This window comes from Chanos chanos, chromosome 1 (genome assembly GCF_902362185.1).
Source record: "Chanos chanos chromosome 1, fChaCha1.1, whole genome shotgun sequence".
In the NCBI taxonomy this organism is placed as follows: Eukaryota; Metazoa; Chordata; class Actinopteri; order Gonorynchiformes; family Chanidae; genus Chanos; species Chanos chanos.
Genome location: NC_044495.1, coordinates 45,750,470 through 45,771,473, shown reverse-complemented (window position 1 = coordinate 45,771,473; position 21,004 = coordinate 45,750,470). Strand labels below are relative to the sequence as shown.

The window sequence follows — 21,004 nt, the reverse complement described above, 5'->3', positions numbered from 1 at the left end:
GTACTAGATAACATTTTCCAGCCCCATTTAATTTAGTATATCTTCACTTTATTTAGTAGAGCTCATTATTTTGTCTCAGTAAAATCATTCTCAAAGCCATTGACTCCAAACGTAAGAAATTATGAAGAATTTACTGTTAAATACACCAGTGAACTCAGAGTACGATTCTTTAGGCCAGCAATTTATGGAAAAGGGTTTGTTTGGCTAAGTCAGACAGCGAAAGATGCAGTCCACCTTAGAGTGTGTATCACAGAAATGCAAGGAGTGTATTAATTAGATAATTCATTGGCATTCCGTAAAACATGGAAGTGTTGCGGGATGGGGAAGGGGAAACCCTCAAATATAAACCTGGGGGTCGTTTGGACATGAACCACGGTTTCCTACACCACATTCGAAGAAACCAGATTGCCAGGTAGCCCTTAAAATGTGCTTAAACTTCAGATGTATACTTCTTAGCGCTGTGTCTTTTACTGATAGCAAGATTGTAAATATAAACTAATTACATACGTAGGGGATTAACAGTCACTGTTAGTGGTGAATCTTCACCGTAGCTTGTACGTCAACTCTACGGTCCCCGCTATGGTCCTCTCCTGCGCATGCGTAACTTGTATGTATAGAAGTTAACTTTTGTTTACAAAGCCAACTCAAACGCGTTAAATTTGAATTGTAGTTAGTTCAATTAATCACTGTTTCACTCGTTGTTGAGGTAAGAATCTTAGTTTATTGTGAAAAGTATATGAAGGGTCCACTAGGGTCCACCATTGTTCAGTGCTCAATACTCATCACTTTTCTTCTTCTTCCTCTTCTTCTTATTCTTTTTAACATGAGATGATGGTTCAAGTTTTCAAAAGTTCAGTCAGCATTGTGCTGGTACACACCGACTGCATGAAACTGGAGAATAAATATGACATGTTCTCTGTTGAAGGGATGATTATGATAAGGAAGTAAAACAAGCTAAGGAGCAGCAGAGACGCCGACACACAGTCACCCCCCGCCGTCCACGGAGACCAGACCTGCAGGTTTACCACCCCCGCCACCGCAGTAAGTCTGCCCTCAGTACAAGCATGGCTTCCTACCACCGTGTTAGTTAAATGCTATCTTAGTGCTATATATAACAGAGTATAGATATCTTGGTGCTGTAGTCATGCCAGTGTTGTGTGTTGGGTGTCCAGATGGCTTGGAGCAAAGCGCTGCCGTGGAGACAGAGGAGTGGAACGAAAGCAGCTCAAGCACCGAGCAGGAGAGTCCAGGTACGGAGCAGGAGAGTCCAGGCACGGAGCTGTTCTGGCTTGACTACCAGGCAGACAGTGGACACATCACCTCCTTTATGGTTTACAAGGTCAGAGCTGCAACAGTCGCTCCACACACACATCACTTATAAAGCCCTGGTTAGGAGGACTTGTGGAATTTTGTCTTGTGTATGTTTGTGTTTGTGTGTGTGTGTGTGTGTGTGTTTCGCACCTCTCTTTATTGACCAGGTTGCTCTAATTTCATTGGTTTTCTGCTGTCAGTTTTCATTGATCATACGGTTCAGTTTTATGTAAATGCAGCTTGCTTTCTTTTCAGGAGGACAAGGCTGAGAGTGTGGTGGAGCGGGTGGCAGAGGAGAATGTTCTAGATTCGCCTATGAGAGCTGCACTGAAGGCACGAGTACAGCAAGAGATAGACAAGCGTGGAGACAAGCGCTGAGAACGGCGACAGATCTGGAGGAAGACCACACAGGAAGTGGGGTGGAAACTGTGACAGAAGAAGTACTGCATCCAGAAATTGACAAGACACTGAGACAGTTCATAGACTGCACTGAGACAGTAGTGAGACTATAATGAGACAACACAGACTGTGTATGGTTAGAATATTGAGACTGAGGTGGCTTTGAGATAGTTTGTCTCCATACAATTTTGGGCTGAAATGAAAGCAAAAAACAGAGACTTTGTTTCACGTGATGGCCACTCTCCTGCCCTGGGCCCAGGCTTGTCCAGAGCACATCCTCTGATTCTGTTTCCCCAACATGTTCGTCAACAAGTGCTTACAGAAGATAAAGGCACATTCAGGGTAACTAAACAGTTGGGAAAAAAATCCTGCCAAGAGTCAGATCCATTTTAGTGCAGTGCTGAATAAGGATAATGGGATAGCTCGGCAACAGTCAGACATTTACATAATTCCATTTGAGTGTAAACAGCTCTGGTCAAAAGAAATTTGTGAACAGGTTTGAGGGGAAACAGTTCTGGTGCAACATCGAGGGGTAAGATGTTGCCGTGGTTACAGTACAAATCCTGAAGGAGACACAGGAAAAGGCTTGTGTTTTAAAGAATGACACGTTGCCATTTCAGGCTGAAATGAGAGCAGGCTGAATTGTACCAGCTGTTTTAATTCATATGTTTGATTCTTTTCCTGACTGGACTGACAGGGTTGTGTAGCCATTTCAAGACTGCTTTGTGTGTTTTTCCAGAGGCCATTATAATATGTTTGATAACTATGTTAAAATGTAAATTCCCCCATATACAGTGGGGCATAAGGGAAAATGCATTGATATCTTAAAGTAATATTTGTCATAAATAATAATAAAAAAAAACTTAGATGGGCAAATGTTCAAGTAGAAGTTCATTTGTAGCCTGGATTGGTGTTGTTAAAGTTAGCTCCAGCAGAATGAAAATAGAGACAATAAGCCCGTTTTATAAACTTCACGTCCTCCATCAACAACATTTTTACAGTATTTTGTTTTTGGTTTTGTTTTGTACGTTGTTGTATTTTCTGTGTGCTCAAAGAGACTTTCTTTTTTGTAAGGGTTCTCTTCTCCAGATTTCCTCATACTTCTGTAATCATACTGCCCTAAATGTTACGTTAATTTTCCACATGTATGTCCAACAATAAAATAACAAAGATCTTTTGGCTTGGTCTGTTCTCTCCATCCCCTGCCCTGTTCTGGGCCCTGCTGTGTGAGACCAGTTACTCCAGTGGTCTGTGTGATACAGACCACAGAGGCAGTCCACTTAAAACCATTCTCATACAAACTGTGTTTGCACAGCATCACCAACGCCTTGGAGACTTTTTCATATGTAATGTGTTAGACTTCCTTGTATTGAAATTATAAACCTCAAACCATTGTCCTATCCTCACAAATGCTGTTTTTCAAAATCAAAGTGTTTTTCAAAAATGCTAAATGTCATTTGTACAGTCTGTTTTAAAATAATGTTATAAATATATATCACAGTTACTTTATTTGTCTTAAGTGTGAAAATAAGAATGAACTGTGGAAAGTGTCCAAATCTGATGATATGTAGGTTGCAGTTTTGTCCTCATTATGGGAAAACGGTGCAGTGTGTGATTTTGTGCTTCAGGGGGTAGCATTTACCAGCCGTACAGGTACATAAGCCAAAGTGTCTTCATCTATTGAATAACTGAGCTGATCTGCTTTGCTCTTAATAGCCGAAATCATTGACATTAAAAGAGAAAAACCTCAGCAGGAACATGTACAGGAAAGCAAAATGACATTGGAAAGATAATTTGGGTTAATTCTGAGACTGTGTGTCAGAAAATGTGAACCACACTCACAAATTGCCTTAGCATTAACCCTATCCATGAGCTGTACCTTTGTCTTGTGTAATCAATCAGGGCATAAGACATAAGTTTGTCTGAAACTGGCTGCAAAGTGCATGTTACATAAGACTGCTCTCAGAGTTTGACATTTCCTAAAGGTTCTTGGAAGTCGTCAAGCGGTAACAGGGACACTTTTTTAACTCTCTCTCTCTCTCTCTCTCTCTCTCTCTCTCTCTCAGGGACCCCATGTGACCCTGCATGTGGGAGAGGACAGATGCACTCATTCCCATAGTGTAAAGCTCCTCCCTGTCTCATCTCACTGGTCAAGCTATGTTCCAGTTGGCCACACAAACATCCAACAGATCCCCTGATCCTTCACTCTCTCCCTCTCTCACTCACACACACTTGCATGTGCCTAATCCTTTTATGCAACCACCCCTGGGGCTTTATCTGTGACTTGGAACCAAACTGTTTGAATGGGGTTTTTTTCCACTGTCTTAGCTTTTGTCAAGTTTTAATTTGAGCACCTGCCAGTAACATGGTACTCCAGTGAAGTGTGGCTGAGTGACTGTGAAAAGCATATTGCTTTAAACCCTTGAGCCATGAGGGGAATAGCACTGTGTGTGACTAGCTGCTAGAGCGGACACTTTGTAAATGATTCTGTAATATGGAGAGAGGTGACGTTTAACTTGCATTACGCTGTGAGGACCTATAAAGTTATGGCTCAACTCTCCCTTTTAATAGTCGCAGTAGTCAAACGCCTGTAAATAGTCTCTTAAAGCACATACACACTCACACACACATATATGTGTGTGTGAGTGGTATGTATGAAACAGTGATCTTGAGTATCAGATCTTGTTTCCAGAGGTGGAGTACCGAACCATACACTTGACCTATCCCTTGGCATTCCAGGGGTATGTCTCTGCTTGAGGTTCAGTGGTACCCACTGCTACCATTTAGGGACACGAAATAAAACCACAACACGTGCAGCCTATGGTCTAAATCCAGTCTAAACAGTCGATATAACACATTTCGCACAGGCTCTTACTTTTTCTCTACTCTCGTATTTCTAGGTGTAGAAAATATATCGTAGAATGCAGTTTAATAAAATATGGGCACCTTAATAACACTGTCAGCAATCATAATTTTCACTGAGGCGTTCAGTTCTCTGTCTGGTAGCTGCTGTTTTTTGTGGTGTCCAGTAGTCTACACCTACCTGGATGATGCAACACTAGGCCACTATGTGAACATCCCAAACTCTACTGAAAGATCAAGGTCAACAGGAGTTCTACTGTGCAAACCTTTCAAAGCTTTCAGTAGGTTTTCACTCTGATTTTAATATTATTATTATTTTAACTATAAAATTTCGAATCTTGTGTTCTTTGTTGGGAAAACTTCAAATTTTGAAACACTGACGTTTTAATAAAAATGTGACCAATGACATGTTCTGTACAAAAATAAAGGCATTATATGATTCCTAGAAACACCGTGTCTTAACCGTATGAAAAATGCTAAATGTCTGGTGATATGTTGTTCTTTATCGGTGCAAAAACACCAGGAATATTAGGAACACGTGTGCAATCATTCTGAAAACACCATTCCCGGTTGCTGAAAACCAACTGATCAAACAAACTTTGGCTTATGAATTCTTTGGCGTATAACTGAGGTTATTTGATTAAACAGGAGGGCGCAACCATGCGAGACAGACCTAAGATGTCCGCGCGAGATTAAACTTTTCATGCAACTGACGGGCGCAAACAGAGATCAAGATGTGTGTGTGTGTGTGTGTGTGTGTGTGTGTGTGTGATAGCTGGCCAGTAGGTTGGGCGAACTCTGATTCGTGATTCTTGTTTTAAGAACCACGCAGCCTTTATCTCTGTATGTCAAAACGTCCGCACCCATAAAGCCCACACTTACTACAGGGCGAATTTCGGCAGCTCATAACACCATGCCTCAGGGACCAGTTATTTCATCTCATTTTTTTCGATCTATTTTATTTTAATATTAAAAGTACACGCGCGCGCGTGTGTGTGAGAGAGAGAGCGTACAAGGCCATCTCAAAAGTTATTTCAGTTAAAATTTACACATTTTATAGCTATCAATATATAAACACTTAAATGAAATATATTACAAATAAGTGTCATAAAATGTTTTACATAATCAGATTTTCATTTGTCGAAAACCACGCGTACTGTTAGGCCATCTTCTCGTTCGAGAGAAAGACTGCCACGCGGACACAGTTTCCCGTGGACAAGCACTCACAGCTCTGCTCACTTAATCTTGCTGACATTAGTTGCAAATGACACTTAAGACAAATAACGCAAATTTTAATAGTGTTTAAATTTGAAAGTAAGGCCGGATAGGTGGTAGTTACAGAGGTAACCTTGAAATTGAGGCTACTTGGGGTACGTCACTGGTACAATGTACAGAAAAACATTACTACTGAAGAGAATGACTTAAATATGAAACCCTCTACTGTACTGGCACCCTGTTTGCGAGGCGTCTCCACCGCGCTTTAATTAGGAAAACCGATTTATTATAAAAGCACACGTTTGCACTTGTTAAATATAGGCTTCCCTGGTGGTTAACTGCCGCGAGCATTAACTGTAAGACTAGCACAAGCACGCGGATGAATCGTGAAATATGTGCCGTCATATCGGTACTCGCGCTGAACTCCTAAGTTACTAGCAACACCTGTCCCCCACGCCCCGTTAAAAAAACAAACAAACAAACACACACACACACACACACAGAGACACAGAATCCCTTCTCACACTCACAGCTCAAGCCTGAACTTGAACCCCTCAAAGACTCACGTGGCATTCAGCGTGGCTGTTTCCATAACCAACTCAGGGCAGATTTTAAGGTTTGATGTTTTAGAGTCAGAAAATCAGGATACAAAGTTAAGTGCACCTATTACAACTTCTTTGGGGCATAAGAGTTTGTTCTGGGATCTTTGGACACTAAAAGGTTATTGTGCCTGTTACACTAGTACGTCCAGACTGTCTTTACGTTAACACGTGCACGGTCTCCTACAAAGTTTGTTGAGGAAATACAACGATATTCAAAAACGGAACGGAAGAAAAGACAGCAATGATAAGAGGTTTAACTAGAACGTTTTATTGGTGTAATTTTCACGAATGCAACACCAACCCACTACTGCAAATAATAATCTTAAATTGATACATAAAACAACCAAAACATTACTACAAGACCAATCACCAATGTTACCAGAGTGGATAACTTTTTCGGAAGAAACAAAAACCCTATTCGTCAACACCAAATCAAAGAAAATACGAACATAACACAGAAACATGCACTACAGTCTGCAAACGCCAAGTTAAAGAAACTATGACATGCCTTAAAACGTGTTATTTTAAAGACGAATTCACATGCCTGTCTTATGGCCGTTATGAGTGTGTTTAAAAACAACAGTTATTTATCACATTCAGTCACCGGAGAGATGATCAGAGAAGTGACTGTGGGTTGATTAGGTCTTCTCGCACCTGCTTCTGGGGAGGGGAATCAGGTCTGACAGCAAAATACGTCAAATGGTACATTATTATGGATGAGCAATTAAAGAATGCAGAATAAAAAAAAAAATTACAGTCACCATTACCACGAACACACCAATATGAATTGTCAGCAAACATTTATAGTACTTTATTTATTTAAAACTCAAGAGTGGGAATTTGAGTGGTTTTAGGTCATATACTTCTGGCTGGTGCATTTACTTTCATAAATAAATAAATATGATTTAAGAAAGTTCCAGATCACATGAAAGTTAATCTGGTAAACGATTCAAAACTACTGAGCTGCATGTAAAAAAACAGAAAAAACATACTTGGCCTATGAAAATGGATTTTAAAAACAATGCATCCATTGGTGAATTCAGATGAAGCTCTCAGACGATTTCATTACTGACCAATCAGGACACGGTTACATGAGCAAACGCACGTAGTCTGCACAGGCAATTCTGTGGTAAAATCATCTCGTTAGACTACAGGGTGCAGACCATACTGGAGACAAGCATCAAATGTTTAAAAATGCACAGCTCATTTGCCAGCCTGGTGTGAGCCATGCTATAACACTTTTATGGAAAGTACCAATGTTTGAGAGAGTGAAGGTGCTTTTGTTTCCATAACTTTGGGGGGCTTCTGAAGAGACTGGCCTCTTAAAAAGACTGCATTATTCCAGAGACACGCAGGAGACAGAGAAGCTGAGAAATGAGAAAAGGCACTTTCACAGCAGCAGCAATGTTTTTAATGGTAAAAAAGAAACCCAAGAAGAGACTGGAGAGACTGCATGTAAACAAGGCTGGTTTCTCTGTACAACACCAGTCAAACTTTGCAGTCTCTCTATGCAAAGGAACAGAAAGAGAGATATAGAGAGAAAGAGAGAGATAGAGAGAAGGAAGAGAGGGAATGAGCACCATCAATGCAATCTCAAGCCATTACAGCCATACTGCATACCCAATACAGCAGCACTGCATACCCTCTTCCACTGGCCAGCGGCTGCCCTGTGGCTGCAACCCAAAGCTTTTCTGTAGGACACTTTGGAACCACTGAGGAGCCTGCTGAAAAAATACAGACCTTCAAGTAATCATGAGAACATTTAAAAAACAGAACTGTTTCTCCCAAGGAAAAAAGCTGCCCTCAGAAGCCTGGGCTTCTCTTGGATCTACTCTACTGACTAAAAGCCTGAATAAATTAGGAATACGGAGGTCTGGAAGAGCACCTCTCAGTCCTCCAGGCAGGGCTGAACTCTCCGCTGATTTGTGTTCAGGTTTTCTACCGTTGGTTTTCAAATCTCTTTGTGCTAGTTAAACACATCAGTGACAAAGCCACTGCCCTCCAAAGAGCAGCATGTTAATCTATTCTAATCCTACATTATTCATTCTCTGACCACTGTCACTGATGCCTTTTGAACAGGTTGTAAAATCATCTGGATAAGATATGCCGCCATCACATTTAATGGGCAGACACTTCAAAGTATTTGGCCCTGAGCCTACATCTAATCAATGAATATAGCACCAGAGACACTGGAGTCGTTTGGTAAGTTTGTTTCCCTTACCTGACGGGCACTAGGACGCTGTGAGTAGACCTCCTGACAGTTTAGTTGTGAGAAAAGGGAAGTTTTAGCAGACATATATGAAAATGTAAGGTCAGGTTGTTGATGTTTTCAGTAAATGACTGGGGGGGGGGGGGTTAGGGTAGGCGTGTGGGGGGTAATTTAGGTTTCAGAATGTTTCCTATGCCTTTCCTCCCTGTGGACCATGAAGGTTTCTCTGTAGTATACACCTACAGGCCTGGGGAAGGAAAGAGCTTGACAGGGTTTAGTATTTGAGCTTTTTGGGCAGCTCCCACGGGAATGAGTCGCGGCCAAAGTGGCCGTATGCAGCCGTCTTCTGATAAATAGGTTTCTTCAGGTCCAGCTCCCTAGAACACACAGGGCAGAAATTTAGCACACCTCTCCAGAAATGACTGTGCGTCCATGCACACTCCCACTCACACTGAGAGTCAGACAGGTTACATCAGCCAAAGAACGGGTGAAGCAGACACTTACCAAACCAATCTTCGTGCAGAAAGGAAAGGGCTGCCTGGGACAAAGAGCATTCACTAGCTAGCCCCACCCAGCCCTCCATCATTTGGCTCCCATTAGCCATTCATAAGAGCTAGCAATTACAATACCACCAATCAAATTCCATCACAAATACACTGCTTTTTGTCCCCCCTCAGCCATGCGAACAGATCAAACTCTTTACCCAGAGTAATATGGACAATGTTATTTTACAGTTGACATGGGCACTTTTGTTCAATCCCATCACCATTTACTGATAATCTGAGGGTATGTGGATTACCATGCTCTGTCCATCCACATCTTCCAGTGTTAAACTCCTAACATCCCATCTGAACACATTCTATACTACACACACCCTATTTTGACTCAGTCTAAGAGAGCACTGCTTTATGTGGGCATGGAACTGTGTCAAAGAAAGAAAGTCAGAGACCGCAGTAGAGAGAAGAGACATCCCTTACTACGAAACCTTTCAGTAGAAGAAAAGAAACATAAAGCTTAAACAATTCACCACAACGATGAGGAGGAGAGAGAGAGCGAAATGATAGTGGGTGCAGAGTAAATCCACACTGACTGTAGAGGAGGCAGAAGAGTGTCTCTTTTTTTCTTTCTTTTTTTTTTTTTACCTGACGATGACACCGGGCCGAAGGTCAAAGTTCTTCCTGACAATGTCCAGCAGCTCTTTCTCAGTCTTCTGGGAGGTTCCATAGTGAAAGATGGAGATGGAGAGGGGATGGGCTACTCCAATGGCGTATGACACCTGCAGCACATTCAGCGCTTTAGCCTAGGTTTCAATACTTCAACCTAAATTTCATTTCATCGTTTAAAACCCTTACTACAGCATCATCTTTTAGCGTATATACCACTGCACAGAGAGAAAAGCAGCAGCAGTCTCCCAGAGGTGTGTGTTAGACTGACACTGAATCCACTCACCTGGACCAGAACCCTCTTGCAGAGTCCAGCTTTGACCAGAGACTTGGCGACCCAGCGGGCGGAATAGGCGGCAGATCGGTCAACTTTGGTGTAATCTTTGCCGGAGAACGCTCCACCGCCATGTGCCCCCCAGCCCCCGTAGGTGTCGACAATAATCTTACGGCCTGTCAACCCTGCATCACCCTGAGGGGCGTCCCGAGAAAAAGAGAGAGAAGTGAGCCAGAAAACAAAGGCAAGAGAGAACACATCCCCATTTCATACAGTCTCAGTCCAACTTAATCCAGCTTCACACAGATCCGGTTTTCATGAGGATCTATGGTTTTCCAGCACACTCACCTGGGGTCCACCGATCACGAAGCGTCCACTCGGCTGGAGGTGGTAGATGGTGTCGTCGTCGAGGTAGACGGAGGGGACCACGGCCTTGATGACCTTTTCCTTCAGGGCATCTCTCATCTCATCCAGGCAGATGTCCTCATCATGCTGTACGGAGATGACGATGGTGTGGACCCGAATGGGCAGCATGGCTCCACGGTCCTGCCGGTACTGGACTGTCACCTACCCAAGGGGAGGGATCATTTTAATTAAATCTCAATGGTGATAATAATATGTTTCGATAAAAACAGCTGTGGAGATAAATATTCTCTGTGAATTAGAGTCAAGTCAATGTTTTGATGCTGCTCTGCGTATGCTTTGAGATTCCCAGTGGACTGAACACACTCTTTGCGTGCGAGTAGTCATTTACAAAGGCCTTAAACCACACAGTCATTATTTACAAAGCCCTGTAAGCCACAAAGTCATTCACATATACAGATACACAGCTGGAGAAAAGATGGCACAGGATGGGTCCCTTGCACTATCGGAAAACCAGTCTACCCTGGCGCTGTGACTCACAGTGGTAAACCAGTCTACCCTGGCGCTGTGACTCACAGTGGTAAACCAGTCTACCCTGGCGCGGTGACTCACAGTGGTAAACCAGTCTACCCTGGCGCAGTGACTCTCACCTGGGTCTTAGAGTCAGGCCTGAGCCAGGGCAGTACACCATTACGACGCAGCTCTGCCATCTTGGCATTGAGTTTGTGGGCGAGGACAATGGTGAGGGGCATACACTCCTCTGTCTCATCGGTGGCATAGCCGAACATCAGACCCTGAAACAGACAAAAACAACCATCAGACGCAGAGGTGGACAAAATAAAATAAACATCAGACATGGAGGTAGACCAAAACAGGTTTGAAACACATCAAAAACACATACACCAGAGTTCTCTGCCACCAAAGAAAAATAAACAGGAAATATTTTTCTTCAAAGTTGTTCTCCTTTCAGGATGGTCATGAGATGTTTTCAGTATTTAAGAGATGACATAGCATAAATGTTGAGTAAAGCCCTGTTAATCTCCTCTGATGGTCTGTTCCACTGACCTGGTCTCCAGCACCTACATCCTCCTCATTCCTGTCCAGGTGCACACCCTGGGCGATGTCTGGAGACTGCTGCTCCAGAGCCACCAGCACATTACAGGTCTTATAGTCAAAGCCTGAGATACACAACACAGAGGGTTATAAAGGGCTCAACCAAATCGCACTGTGCTCTCCTAATGGGCCGTTGCATTTTTGGAAGTTAGAACATTTGAGGGCGATTCAAATTAATCCCAGCAGATCGGTTTGTTTTAGACATCAGCATCCATGTACATTCATTAAATAAAAAAAAATCTGAATAAAGAATGTTTTCATTTACAAGTTAAAAAACATGTCTTGTCATCAGACTGCTAAGCAGAGCACTGAGAGCACGACCACTAACTTGCTGACATGTTAAGCTGTGTGAAGTCAGCAGTGAGAAACACAGAACATTTCAGGCCCTGAACCCTAAGAGACCAGCATTGCATTTAGCCTTATACCACACTCCGAGAACAAAACATGGAAGAAAACTGCCAAACTTACCTTTAGTGGAGTCATCATAGCCGATGTGTTTGATGGTGTCACGCACTACCTTCTGATAGTCCACAGTGGCACGTGATGTTACCTCTCCAGCCAGAAGGATCATCCCTGTCTTAGCAACCGTTTCTAAGGGAGAGATGATGAAGAGGGGTAATACAGTGATTCAGTTTGAAAAACCATCACTATAATCATTGTGTTGTCATAACACACTATACAACAGAATGCTGTACTATACTATAAGCAGTTGTGCTGTTTCATAAAACAACAGACCAACAGAACTCTACCAGAGTATCTATCCAGTATGAAATCTAACGTGAGCTGAATGAGAACATTTTGGTGTGTGACGACTTTATCCGACACGGCAGATGGACAGTGAAAAGAGACACGAAGGGTAAAATAAAACAGAGAGAATGGGCTCTTACCACAGGCGACTTTGGCATCCGGATCCTGCTTGAGATGAGCGTCCAGCACGGCATCACTTATTTGGTCACAAATCTTATCTGTGGAAAAAGAACGGATTTCATTTACATGTGAAAGTCATCATGAACCTCGATCTCTGAACGACTTCATGTAAATACAACGTTACGCATCGTGTGAAAAACCATTACAGTACCGACAATATGGATTAAAACAGTCATGAATAAGGGGTAATAAAAACCCGACAAGACAGAAGTCTGACTGTGAACCTGATCGTGTGCAATATGTGAAACTGTGAACTCAAAACAAGTCCACGACTCATAGCGGAAAACATCAGCTACCTGATGCAACCGCTGCAGACATGAGGTAACGTTAGCCGAATGCGTGTACCTGTTCAGCATGTCTGCTCGGCAACCTCAGCTCGACTAAAAAAATATGACTCATGCTTGTGTCAATTACCCAGATAAAACATATTTAAATTAAGATTAAAAATGACAGAACAATCAAGCAAAACGGAGAATCGGACCAGACTGTGTCGTTGCTAATACTAGCTAGGCCTCGGTGTGACTCGGTTGTATGTTGACACGCGTGGCCGGCTGTCAGAGTGCACGCTGCTTTCACCGGTCATGATCAAAAACGAGTAAAGGGGTTGTAAGATTAACTGCAATAAAGAGACCTCACTGAGATAAAGAAATATGTCTTTTAGTTAGCTTTTAAATCCGCAAAATCCGCGGACAGCTGGACTTGTCGAATTAATTCATCCTTCTGTCTCGCTGCTGGGCACGTTAGCTAGTTGCATAACTGCAAATGTAGTTTAACTAGTCGGACAGAAGAAAGTGTTTTGTGTAAAATGAGTTACCTGGGTGTCCTTCACCAACGGATTCTGAGGTAAAAAGGAAGCAGTCTTCGTCAATCAGTGAGTTGTGGTAACCGTTCATCTCTCCGTTCATCATGTTTATTTCTTATATGTCAGACAAATACGTGAAGATTCTTGAGAATTTTACGGCGCAGACAGCCGAGAGTGGGAGCCAAATGGTGCTTGTACCCGTAGATAGGTCTCAGACTGCTTTCCGATGAAGCGTGTTCCCCGGCAAGAGCAGGTCAGTATTTATTGATCACTACCGACACGTCAAACGCGTCATGGTACCCTGACGGTTACCGGACCAACCTGATAAGACGGGGCGGGGCTTTACTCTCCCCACAGGGCAGTGTACTAAGTCCGTTTCCTGTCCATGTGTTTGCGTATGGGAGGTTCTGGAAACCCGTTGCTCCTCCCATTTGCTTCCCCACAAACATGCAGATGTGAAGTTTGTTTTTAGCCACCAAACAATGACACGAATCTTGGATGTCACAATGATTTGAGGTGGTGTGTTTTTACTGATGATATGGGACCGACCAAATATTAGACTTCAATTAGTTATCTCTGAATGAAAAAAATGATATATCCCTGTCTTATTCCAAACCAGGAAACATTTGAAAATGAATAGAAAATGTAGAGATTAAACCGTCATTTAAACTTGACTTTGATCGCCCAACGACACATGCACGGAGCACAGAATCTAACTGATCTCCCCAGTTTTTCAGATAATTTTCGGATTTGTGATTCAGGAATGTTATGTTGTTTAACGAACGGCTCTGTGGTGATCAGTATTCGGAGGCCGCAACTATATCGGATAAACAGTTTTCAGAACGGTCTTATTTATCGTAGGTAAATCTGAAATAATGACGTCTGCCTCAGATCTCAGGCACCTACGGTACAAATTTGTCTTCCAAAGCCTAAGCGGGGTCGATCTCTCATTTTCCCCAAAGGAAAGCCTATTCAACTCCACATGCTTTTAATTGAGTTATAAAATGCAGGACTGGATCTGGACTCATCTAATTACCTGAAGACGGGTAAAATGGGGACCTTTTTGAGAAAACGAATTCAGTTAGAGGAGAGATAACATTTACAGCCCTGAGGCTGTACTCTACTTTCTCTCTTATCTGAAGCCCTGAAGTGGTTTAGAATCAGGTGAACTGCTGTTTATTTATCTTAGGTTCTCTACTGGACATGGCTTTCAGTAATTGCTATGACAAAGAAAAGGACATGATATGGCTCCTCTGCCCTTTTACTGAGTATTTAACTCTGAAAAACAGTGCACAAGTAGTTTTGATTGATGTAAGGGAACAAAAGAAGTCAAATGTTTGATTATCGATGTGACATGGAAGCTATGGACATTCACAAGGAAACACTTCCAGCCTTTTTTTAACCTTCCCCTGCCTGAAGACACAGTCCATATTAAGTTTCACAGCTTGCTATCTGCTTAGTTAACCTTCCAACTCATACTACAATGTCCGCGTGTCCTTGTGACATCAGCACTGAGGCAAGGATCACAAATTCCCCATAGCAGAACTTTTGACCAGACACATCAGAATCACACGAGAGAGGAAAGCCGTGGTCAGGTTACGTAAGGGACTGCCATGGCCTTCATAATTGTTTGGCCCGTAACCAAGAGCTTTGTCCTTTCGTACTTAAACTAGTTGTTATAATCATAGAGATAAAATTCTAGTATAAAAAGGCTTTTATCAGCGGAAAGACAGAAAGAAACATGGTAAACAAATAACACAAGGCCCTTTCATGTAGCTAATATGAACCAAAGCCAAAAGTCCTCAATGTAAGATACTTCAGACTAAAATAAAACAGTGGTCTCCTTCCTAGTTTGACTCCATCTGTCTTCTGCACTGGCTGTAGTCCTAATTGCGAAGACAGCTCTGTCCTAATTGCAGGACAAATTCAGTTTCTAACTTAAACCAAATATTGAATATGACTCCCACTTGACTTGCCCCTGTAGGGATGTTTAATTGTTGAATGTGTGTGCTTTGTATTGTGGGCTGGCCATCAATGTTATCCAATGATTACCTGTGACTGCTGTGGTAATTGAAAGGCAATTTCAAACTTTATAAATCGTGTTTGATCATGTTCATGACATGTTCTCACGGCTTATACAAAATACAGCCTACACTTGTCTCCATTCCCAAATATACACAGGGTCACATGGCTCAGGATGTCCAACATTATCAAGATCATCACTTTCAGCCTTGATGTGCAATCCATGAGCAGCCTTGTCCTGCTGAAACCCAGCTAAAACACTCTGAGAAGGCTATAAACACAGCTGGAGCACTGGAACATACAAGACCACATTAAGAGCTCCAGAAATACTCTAAGGACCCTCAGAGGTCAAAGGTAGCATCTCACCATCTTCAGTTACAAAACATAGGATATGACATGGATGATGTGAAACATTTAGCATCTGTCCTATTTAGGCCTGCATGAAGACAAAAATTAATGGAGTCACACGAAGTTCAGGGTGACCAACTGGCCCCATGACCTCTGTTAACACACTCAGATACACGCAGTTGTAGTCAGCAGTGGTAGTGGTCTGGTGTGTCATTATGCTTGGATCCAGGTGAAGCTTGGAAATCAAAAAAGATGATGCAACACCTGTATTTAACACTGGGGAACTGTGGTTCATGGTTTACAACACACAAATCACACTGCACATGACCTACCCCTTTAGAAGAGTTTACAGAGCACTGAAAAGTCAGTTTGCCAACTATAATTAGAATTCCCTCCGAATTATGCCCAAAGACTTCACTATGCAGGCCAATCAACTGAATAAGGTTGACTTGTCAACACTGTGGCAAATCAACCATGCTCTCTACATCACTGTAAGAGATATTCTCTATCAAAGCCAAACACCATTTCTTCTTCCTCATCCTATTCCTCTTCTTAATATTCTCATTATTAATGACATTATTAATATCATTATATTATTATTAGATACTGAACAATTAGGACCCAAAAAGTGATGTATTTTGGGGGAAAAACAAGTGGAAAATAGCACTGAAGTAATAGTCGAAATGCTTTTAAAAGTCATGAATGAAAACAAAACCAAAAAAAAAAAAAAATCCGCTTAGTATGCTACTTGTGTTTTCTCCTGCCAGTCAGGGTGAAACAGCAGTTCTCTAGGGATAAGTCTGCCACACAATAGAACTGCCCCACACCACACCCCTCAATCAGAGCCAAGCGTTGCATCAGACACAGACAGAATCACACACACACACACACACATATGCAGAGGGAGAGAGAGATGTTCACACACAGATTCATACACAACAAAGTTGTGGTTCTCTGGTAGAAGGTGTGACTTGGGAGTCTGTCATTCTTATCAAACACCTGCAGAGCCTGTTTTTACATAACACTCAGAGTACTGTGCTTTATTGCCCTGATATTCTGCAAGAGTGTCACTCAACAGGGGAAACACACGATTTCCATACAAATCATTACATGTCTCCCAAACTCAGGTCTTATCTTGTTTTAAATATGTTGTGTGTGTGTGTGTGTGTATATATATGTGCGTGTTGTTTCATATAGCTTTGTTGGCACAGGAGATGGGATATTTACACACTGCTTGCTATTACATCAGACAGTTGGCAGTTGGCTTTGTACAAACAGCTTCTAGCCCAAAATCGCAACATGTACAGGTTTCCCCACAGGTCAGCCAAGTGTTGTATAAGTTGTAAGTGATATGGATGCTCTACTGCTGTGACCTTCTCAATTCCTTGACTTTGTGCTTTTGTTTGACTTAACAGATCAATACTGTATGTTGTGAAAAATATGGAAGGAAAGTGATATAAATATTGTACACATCCAAAGGACTTTTAATGTGGCCTGAAGTCATCCTATCAAGTATCTGTTTTTATGATATATGTACTGTGGATATCTATCTACAGATGGTATCTATCTATCTATCTATCTATCTATCTATCTATCTATCTATATGTGTGTGTATATATATATATATATATACACACACACACACACACACACATACATGTATGTATGTATATATGTTTAAAATACTCAAGCAAAAAGCAAAAAATCAGTCTCTACATTACATTAGATAGAATTTACTCTGGAAACTGTCTTAGTGTGATTTTAAAATACTGCTTACCTAGTCTCTGTGTTAAAAATGTCTGTTTTGGGGGATATTAAAACGATGTTTGTGGTGTATTGTGTGAATAGTGAGAGAGCTGGCTAAGGTTTTCAGGGCCCAGTTCAAATATGAAATAGCTTTACTTTACATCTATCTGTCATGGTCTGTCCTATAGTTCTGCAGGCATAGATTGGTTTGTATGGCAAAACAAGATGAAGTGAATGAAAAATTATCAAACAACCAGCACAAGCGAAGCTGAAATTCACAGGGTGCAGTTACATGATCAGAACCAGGGACAGTGTACAGAACTTTGCCCAAATCTAGTGTCTATCTTCTCTCTCTCAAATTAGCCACTATGTTTTCCTGGCATTTATTCCTGAAAAAAAATGTAGATAAATGTAATATTGTCTCCAACCACATTTCATCATTAATCATTTCTATCTATCTATCTATCTATCTATCTATCTATCTATCTATCTATCTATCTATCTATCTATCTATCTATCTATCTATCTATCTATCTGGGAAATGACTGTGGCATGAATTTAAACCATAAGATGACCAGTGTTTTGACAGCTTTGGATTGGAAATGAAAAGAAACAGAAACTGTAGTTAAAATAATCCACTCACTTTCGAAAAAACTGCACCAGAAAAAATTCCACCCAAAAAGAACTGAACTGGGCATGGCAGGACACCCTACTCCCTGTTCATCAGCTTTACTGGATGGCCTATCTCTACGTTTGTAAGAGGGCACTGGTCACCTGTGTAAGGTGTTACACACATTTCATTAAAGAGATACAGCACTGCACCATCTGTGTCAACCTCCATAAACCTCAGCCAAACAATCACCTGACAGCATCTCTAATACTGACGTAATTAGTGGAGAGTCTAACATGGACCATCACATGAACACTATTGTTGACAACAGCAAATATACTTAACAAACTCCACACATCAACCCTTCAGGGTTAAAGTGCCATGCCAGTGAAACCAGGAGTAAAGTGAAAGGCAAGGCTGTGAGTGGGAACATCAAACTTCCACTATGTTTCTTTCAGGAGTCAAACTCTCTCCAAAGAGGGAGACAGATTATGCATTGACTGCCTCCCATGGGACACAAATGTTTTTCCTTGTAATCTTTTGTTTCATGAGTTTCGTTTTCACAGAATGCTATACAGTGTTTTTGGGATGGAGGTGAGTTTTTGAGGGCACACAGTGATACAGGAAGACAGTGAGAAAGGAAGACAGTGAGACAAGATCAACTGTATTTTCAGTCAGACAGCAGAGGTTCACATCAGTCACGTTGAGCACAAAGATATCACTGTATTACAAACCTGCACAAACCACTGAACAAAGTGTCTGAACAGGCATGTATAAAAGTATTCTACTGCATTTAACTGACAGCCCCAAGCAAAAAAAAGCCAAAATAAATAACAAAAATTGACAGAGATTATAAGGTATGATAATGGTCAACAAGAAATACAAAATATTTAAAAAAAAAGTCAACTTAGAGATTTCACCACACTGGCCAGCAGAATCAGATTTTTCATAGATACATTAATAAAATAGGAAAATAAATATATATGTATATATATCAATGAATTCTAAATTCACCAATTTCTCTGTTATGTCACTGATTGTCATCTCATCAATTTAACAATATAATACTCATACATTATCTATAGGTACTCTCAGCTCTCTTTAAGACCAATATTCCTTCTCTTAAACATATATTCTTCTCTAAAGTATGTTTCTTCTTAAACATGAACCTGCATATTGTGGAGCAAAATACAGGCAAAAAGATTTTGAAATAAGTTGAAATGTTTCACATTGAATACACAGAGAGAATCATTCTCTTTACAGTATTTGACTGGCCAGCACAATCTTCATAAATGTTTGTATCATCATATCTGACTGGAAAAAATAAGAGGATTACAGTAAAGGCTAACATGTCCACATGTGGTCCTTTATTTTGGCTGAATCCAGTCATTTTACAGTCTAGTTCCAGAGAAAAGACAGTGATTTAGAAGTGCTGGACCTTAGCTAAGGATTGGGTGACTGTCATTAACCCTAGCCCGCCAGAGATCCTTCACAGATTATCTTATTAAATAACAACAGAGAGGATGGAGACACTTTGTTTCACATGCTCATTATGACATAAGAAAAAAGCGTTTCCGACAGCGACACATATCCTCTCTCTGTTGGCACAGATCTCAGTGCACAAAATCCTGACCTTACACTGCGACTCCTGCAGCATTTTGCCATGTCATTTTGCTGAATCATTGTAATCAGAAGGCAGATACGGTAGGAGCAGTCTATGAGTCATAACTCAGCATTCATTTAGTGGCACTGTTGTTGTCATGTCATTCTAATCATGTCAAATCATTAACAGTTGTGTAAAACTGACAAAGGAGCAAGGATTAAGACATTTGTAACATAGCGCCTTTAGCATTAGCATTAACCCCACGGCCTGAAATGGTACAGCCTGCCTGGGACCTCTGTGTTAACACATTATATTTAATATAAGTATAAAGCCAGTCATGCCATCTGCACAGGAAAAAATCATACTGTATTTTTTATTGTGTGTACAAGACTGGCCATTTGTTTGTGAAATATGGATGTGTATGTGTTGAAAGCCCTCACTGACAAATAAGTAGTTTAGATGCATCTGCACCTTTGTAGCTGAGCAGCCGAAAGGTACAAAAGTGTAGTTTTGTTTTGAAACAGAACAAATGGGAAGACTTATATGAAATTATTTAAATGATGCCATATTTCTCCTGTTTTCTGCTCACACTGTCAATCAGCAAGATTCTGACAAATATGAAATGAGAAATAATAATAGTTATAACAATAATAAGAAATCTGTTTAATTTCTTTTTTCATTCTCTTGACATTCCTTTTAAGACACGTATTCCTCCCAGCTACTCCATCAAATTCTCAGCGTTTCTGACTTGCCTGCAGTATTAAAATGAGTACGATACAGCTACAGTATACAGCACAAAACCCTGACAATGTTCAGCAAACCATGCAACACACACACACACAGAAACACACATACACACATAGGTCAAGATCCTCACACTGTGTCACTTCACGATGAGACTGTGAACTCTGACCTAAGAACTTTGAACTCTGACCTAAAGCTAAATGCTTCAGAGGTAAGTCTAAGACGGAGCACCGAGGGTGACAAACCAGCAATCCAACATACTACCACCAGAGACAGCACTGTTGTCACTAGTCTACCCACATAACTCAGAGAGAACAACAGACAGAAAGAGAGAGAAGAGGATGCACAACATTTCACAGATGACAAGTCCTAGAAAACATTTGTGCCCTGTGGAATCTATCACATCTTATAGTAGAGCTATCACACAGCTACCACACGGCCTACTGATCACATGACTGATCACATGACAACCATGGGGTGACCTCAGCCACGCCCAGAAACTCTACAACTTCAACCCCCTTGCTCTCTGACATCCCTCGCGACGTGGAGCAGAAGGTTGTCTTCTGGGTAAGTTTCATCCATCGTAAAGCTAAACTGGATCTGATGTCAAACATCTGAAGACTCCTTCCAGACTGTCCCAGACGTAAGGTCTTTGTCTTATCTGACGAGCAGAGTACATGGGCGTGGTTTC

At 41.4% G+C, this 21,004-nt stretch overlaps 2 protein-coding genes across 2 annotated transcripts; one reads left to right on the top strand and one right to left on the bottom strand.

The window, feature by feature from the left end:
- The first annotated feature begins 302 nt into the window (after positions 1-302).
- Positions 303-2,418, top strand: c1h2orf68 (chromosome 1 C2orf68 homolog). The gene is made up of 4 exons (XM_030785584.1): positions 303-412; positions 926-1,041; positions 1,173-1,339; positions 1,567-2,418. The coding sequence occupies exons 1-4, from the start codon at positions 303-305 to the stop codon at positions 1,687-1,689; spliced, it is 516 nt and encodes a 171-aa protein (XP_030641444.1). The 3' UTR covers positions 1,690-2,418.
- A 4,223-nt stretch (positions 2,419-6,641) lies between these two features.
- mat2ab (methionine adenosyltransferase 2Ab) lies at positions 6,642-13,461 on the bottom strand. Its single transcript, XM_030790445.1, has 9 exons — positions 13,253-13,461; positions 12,399-12,476; positions 11,980-12,102; positions 11,464-11,576; positions 11,049-11,192; positions 10,384-10,602; positions 10,048-10,230; positions 9,741-9,874; positions 6,642-8,975 (listed from the first exon to the last, which is right to left on the bottom strand). The coding sequence occupies exons 1-9, from the start codon at positions 13,344-13,346 to the stop codon at positions 8,873-8,875; spliced, it is 1,191 nt and encodes a 396-aa protein (XP_030646305.1). The 5' UTR covers positions 13,347-13,461; the 3' UTR covers positions 6,642-8,872.
- Between the last annotated feature and the right edge of the window lie 7,543 nt (positions 13,462-21,004).

Bases quoted from the DNA above. Each gene is read 5' to 3' on its own strand.
- mat2ab (XM_030790445.1), bottom strand. From the start codon at position 13,346: ATGATGAACGGAGAGATGAACGGTTACCACAACTCACTGATTGACGAA. The intron at 12,477-13,252 runs GTAACTCATTTT...CTTTTTCCACAG, and splicing joins CGTTGGTGAAGGACACCCAG to ATAAGATTTGTGACCAAATA. The intron at 8,976-9,740 runs GTAAAAAAAAAA...TGTGTGTTCTAG, and splicing joins CGGCCCGGTGTCATCGTCAG to GGAGCTGGACCTGAAGAAAC.
- c1h2orf68 (XM_030785584.1), top strand. From the start codon at position 303: ATGGAAGTGTTGCGGGATGGGGAAGGGGAAACCCTCAAATATAAACCT. The intron at 1,042-1,172 runs GTAAGTCTGCCC...TTGGGTGTCCAG, and splicing joins TTACCACCCCCGCCACCGCA to ATGGCTTGGAGCAAAGCGCT. The intron at 1,340-1,566 runs GTCAGAGCTGCA...CTTTCTTTTCAG, and splicing joins CCTCCTTTATGGTTTACAAG to GAGGACAAGGCTGAGAGTGT.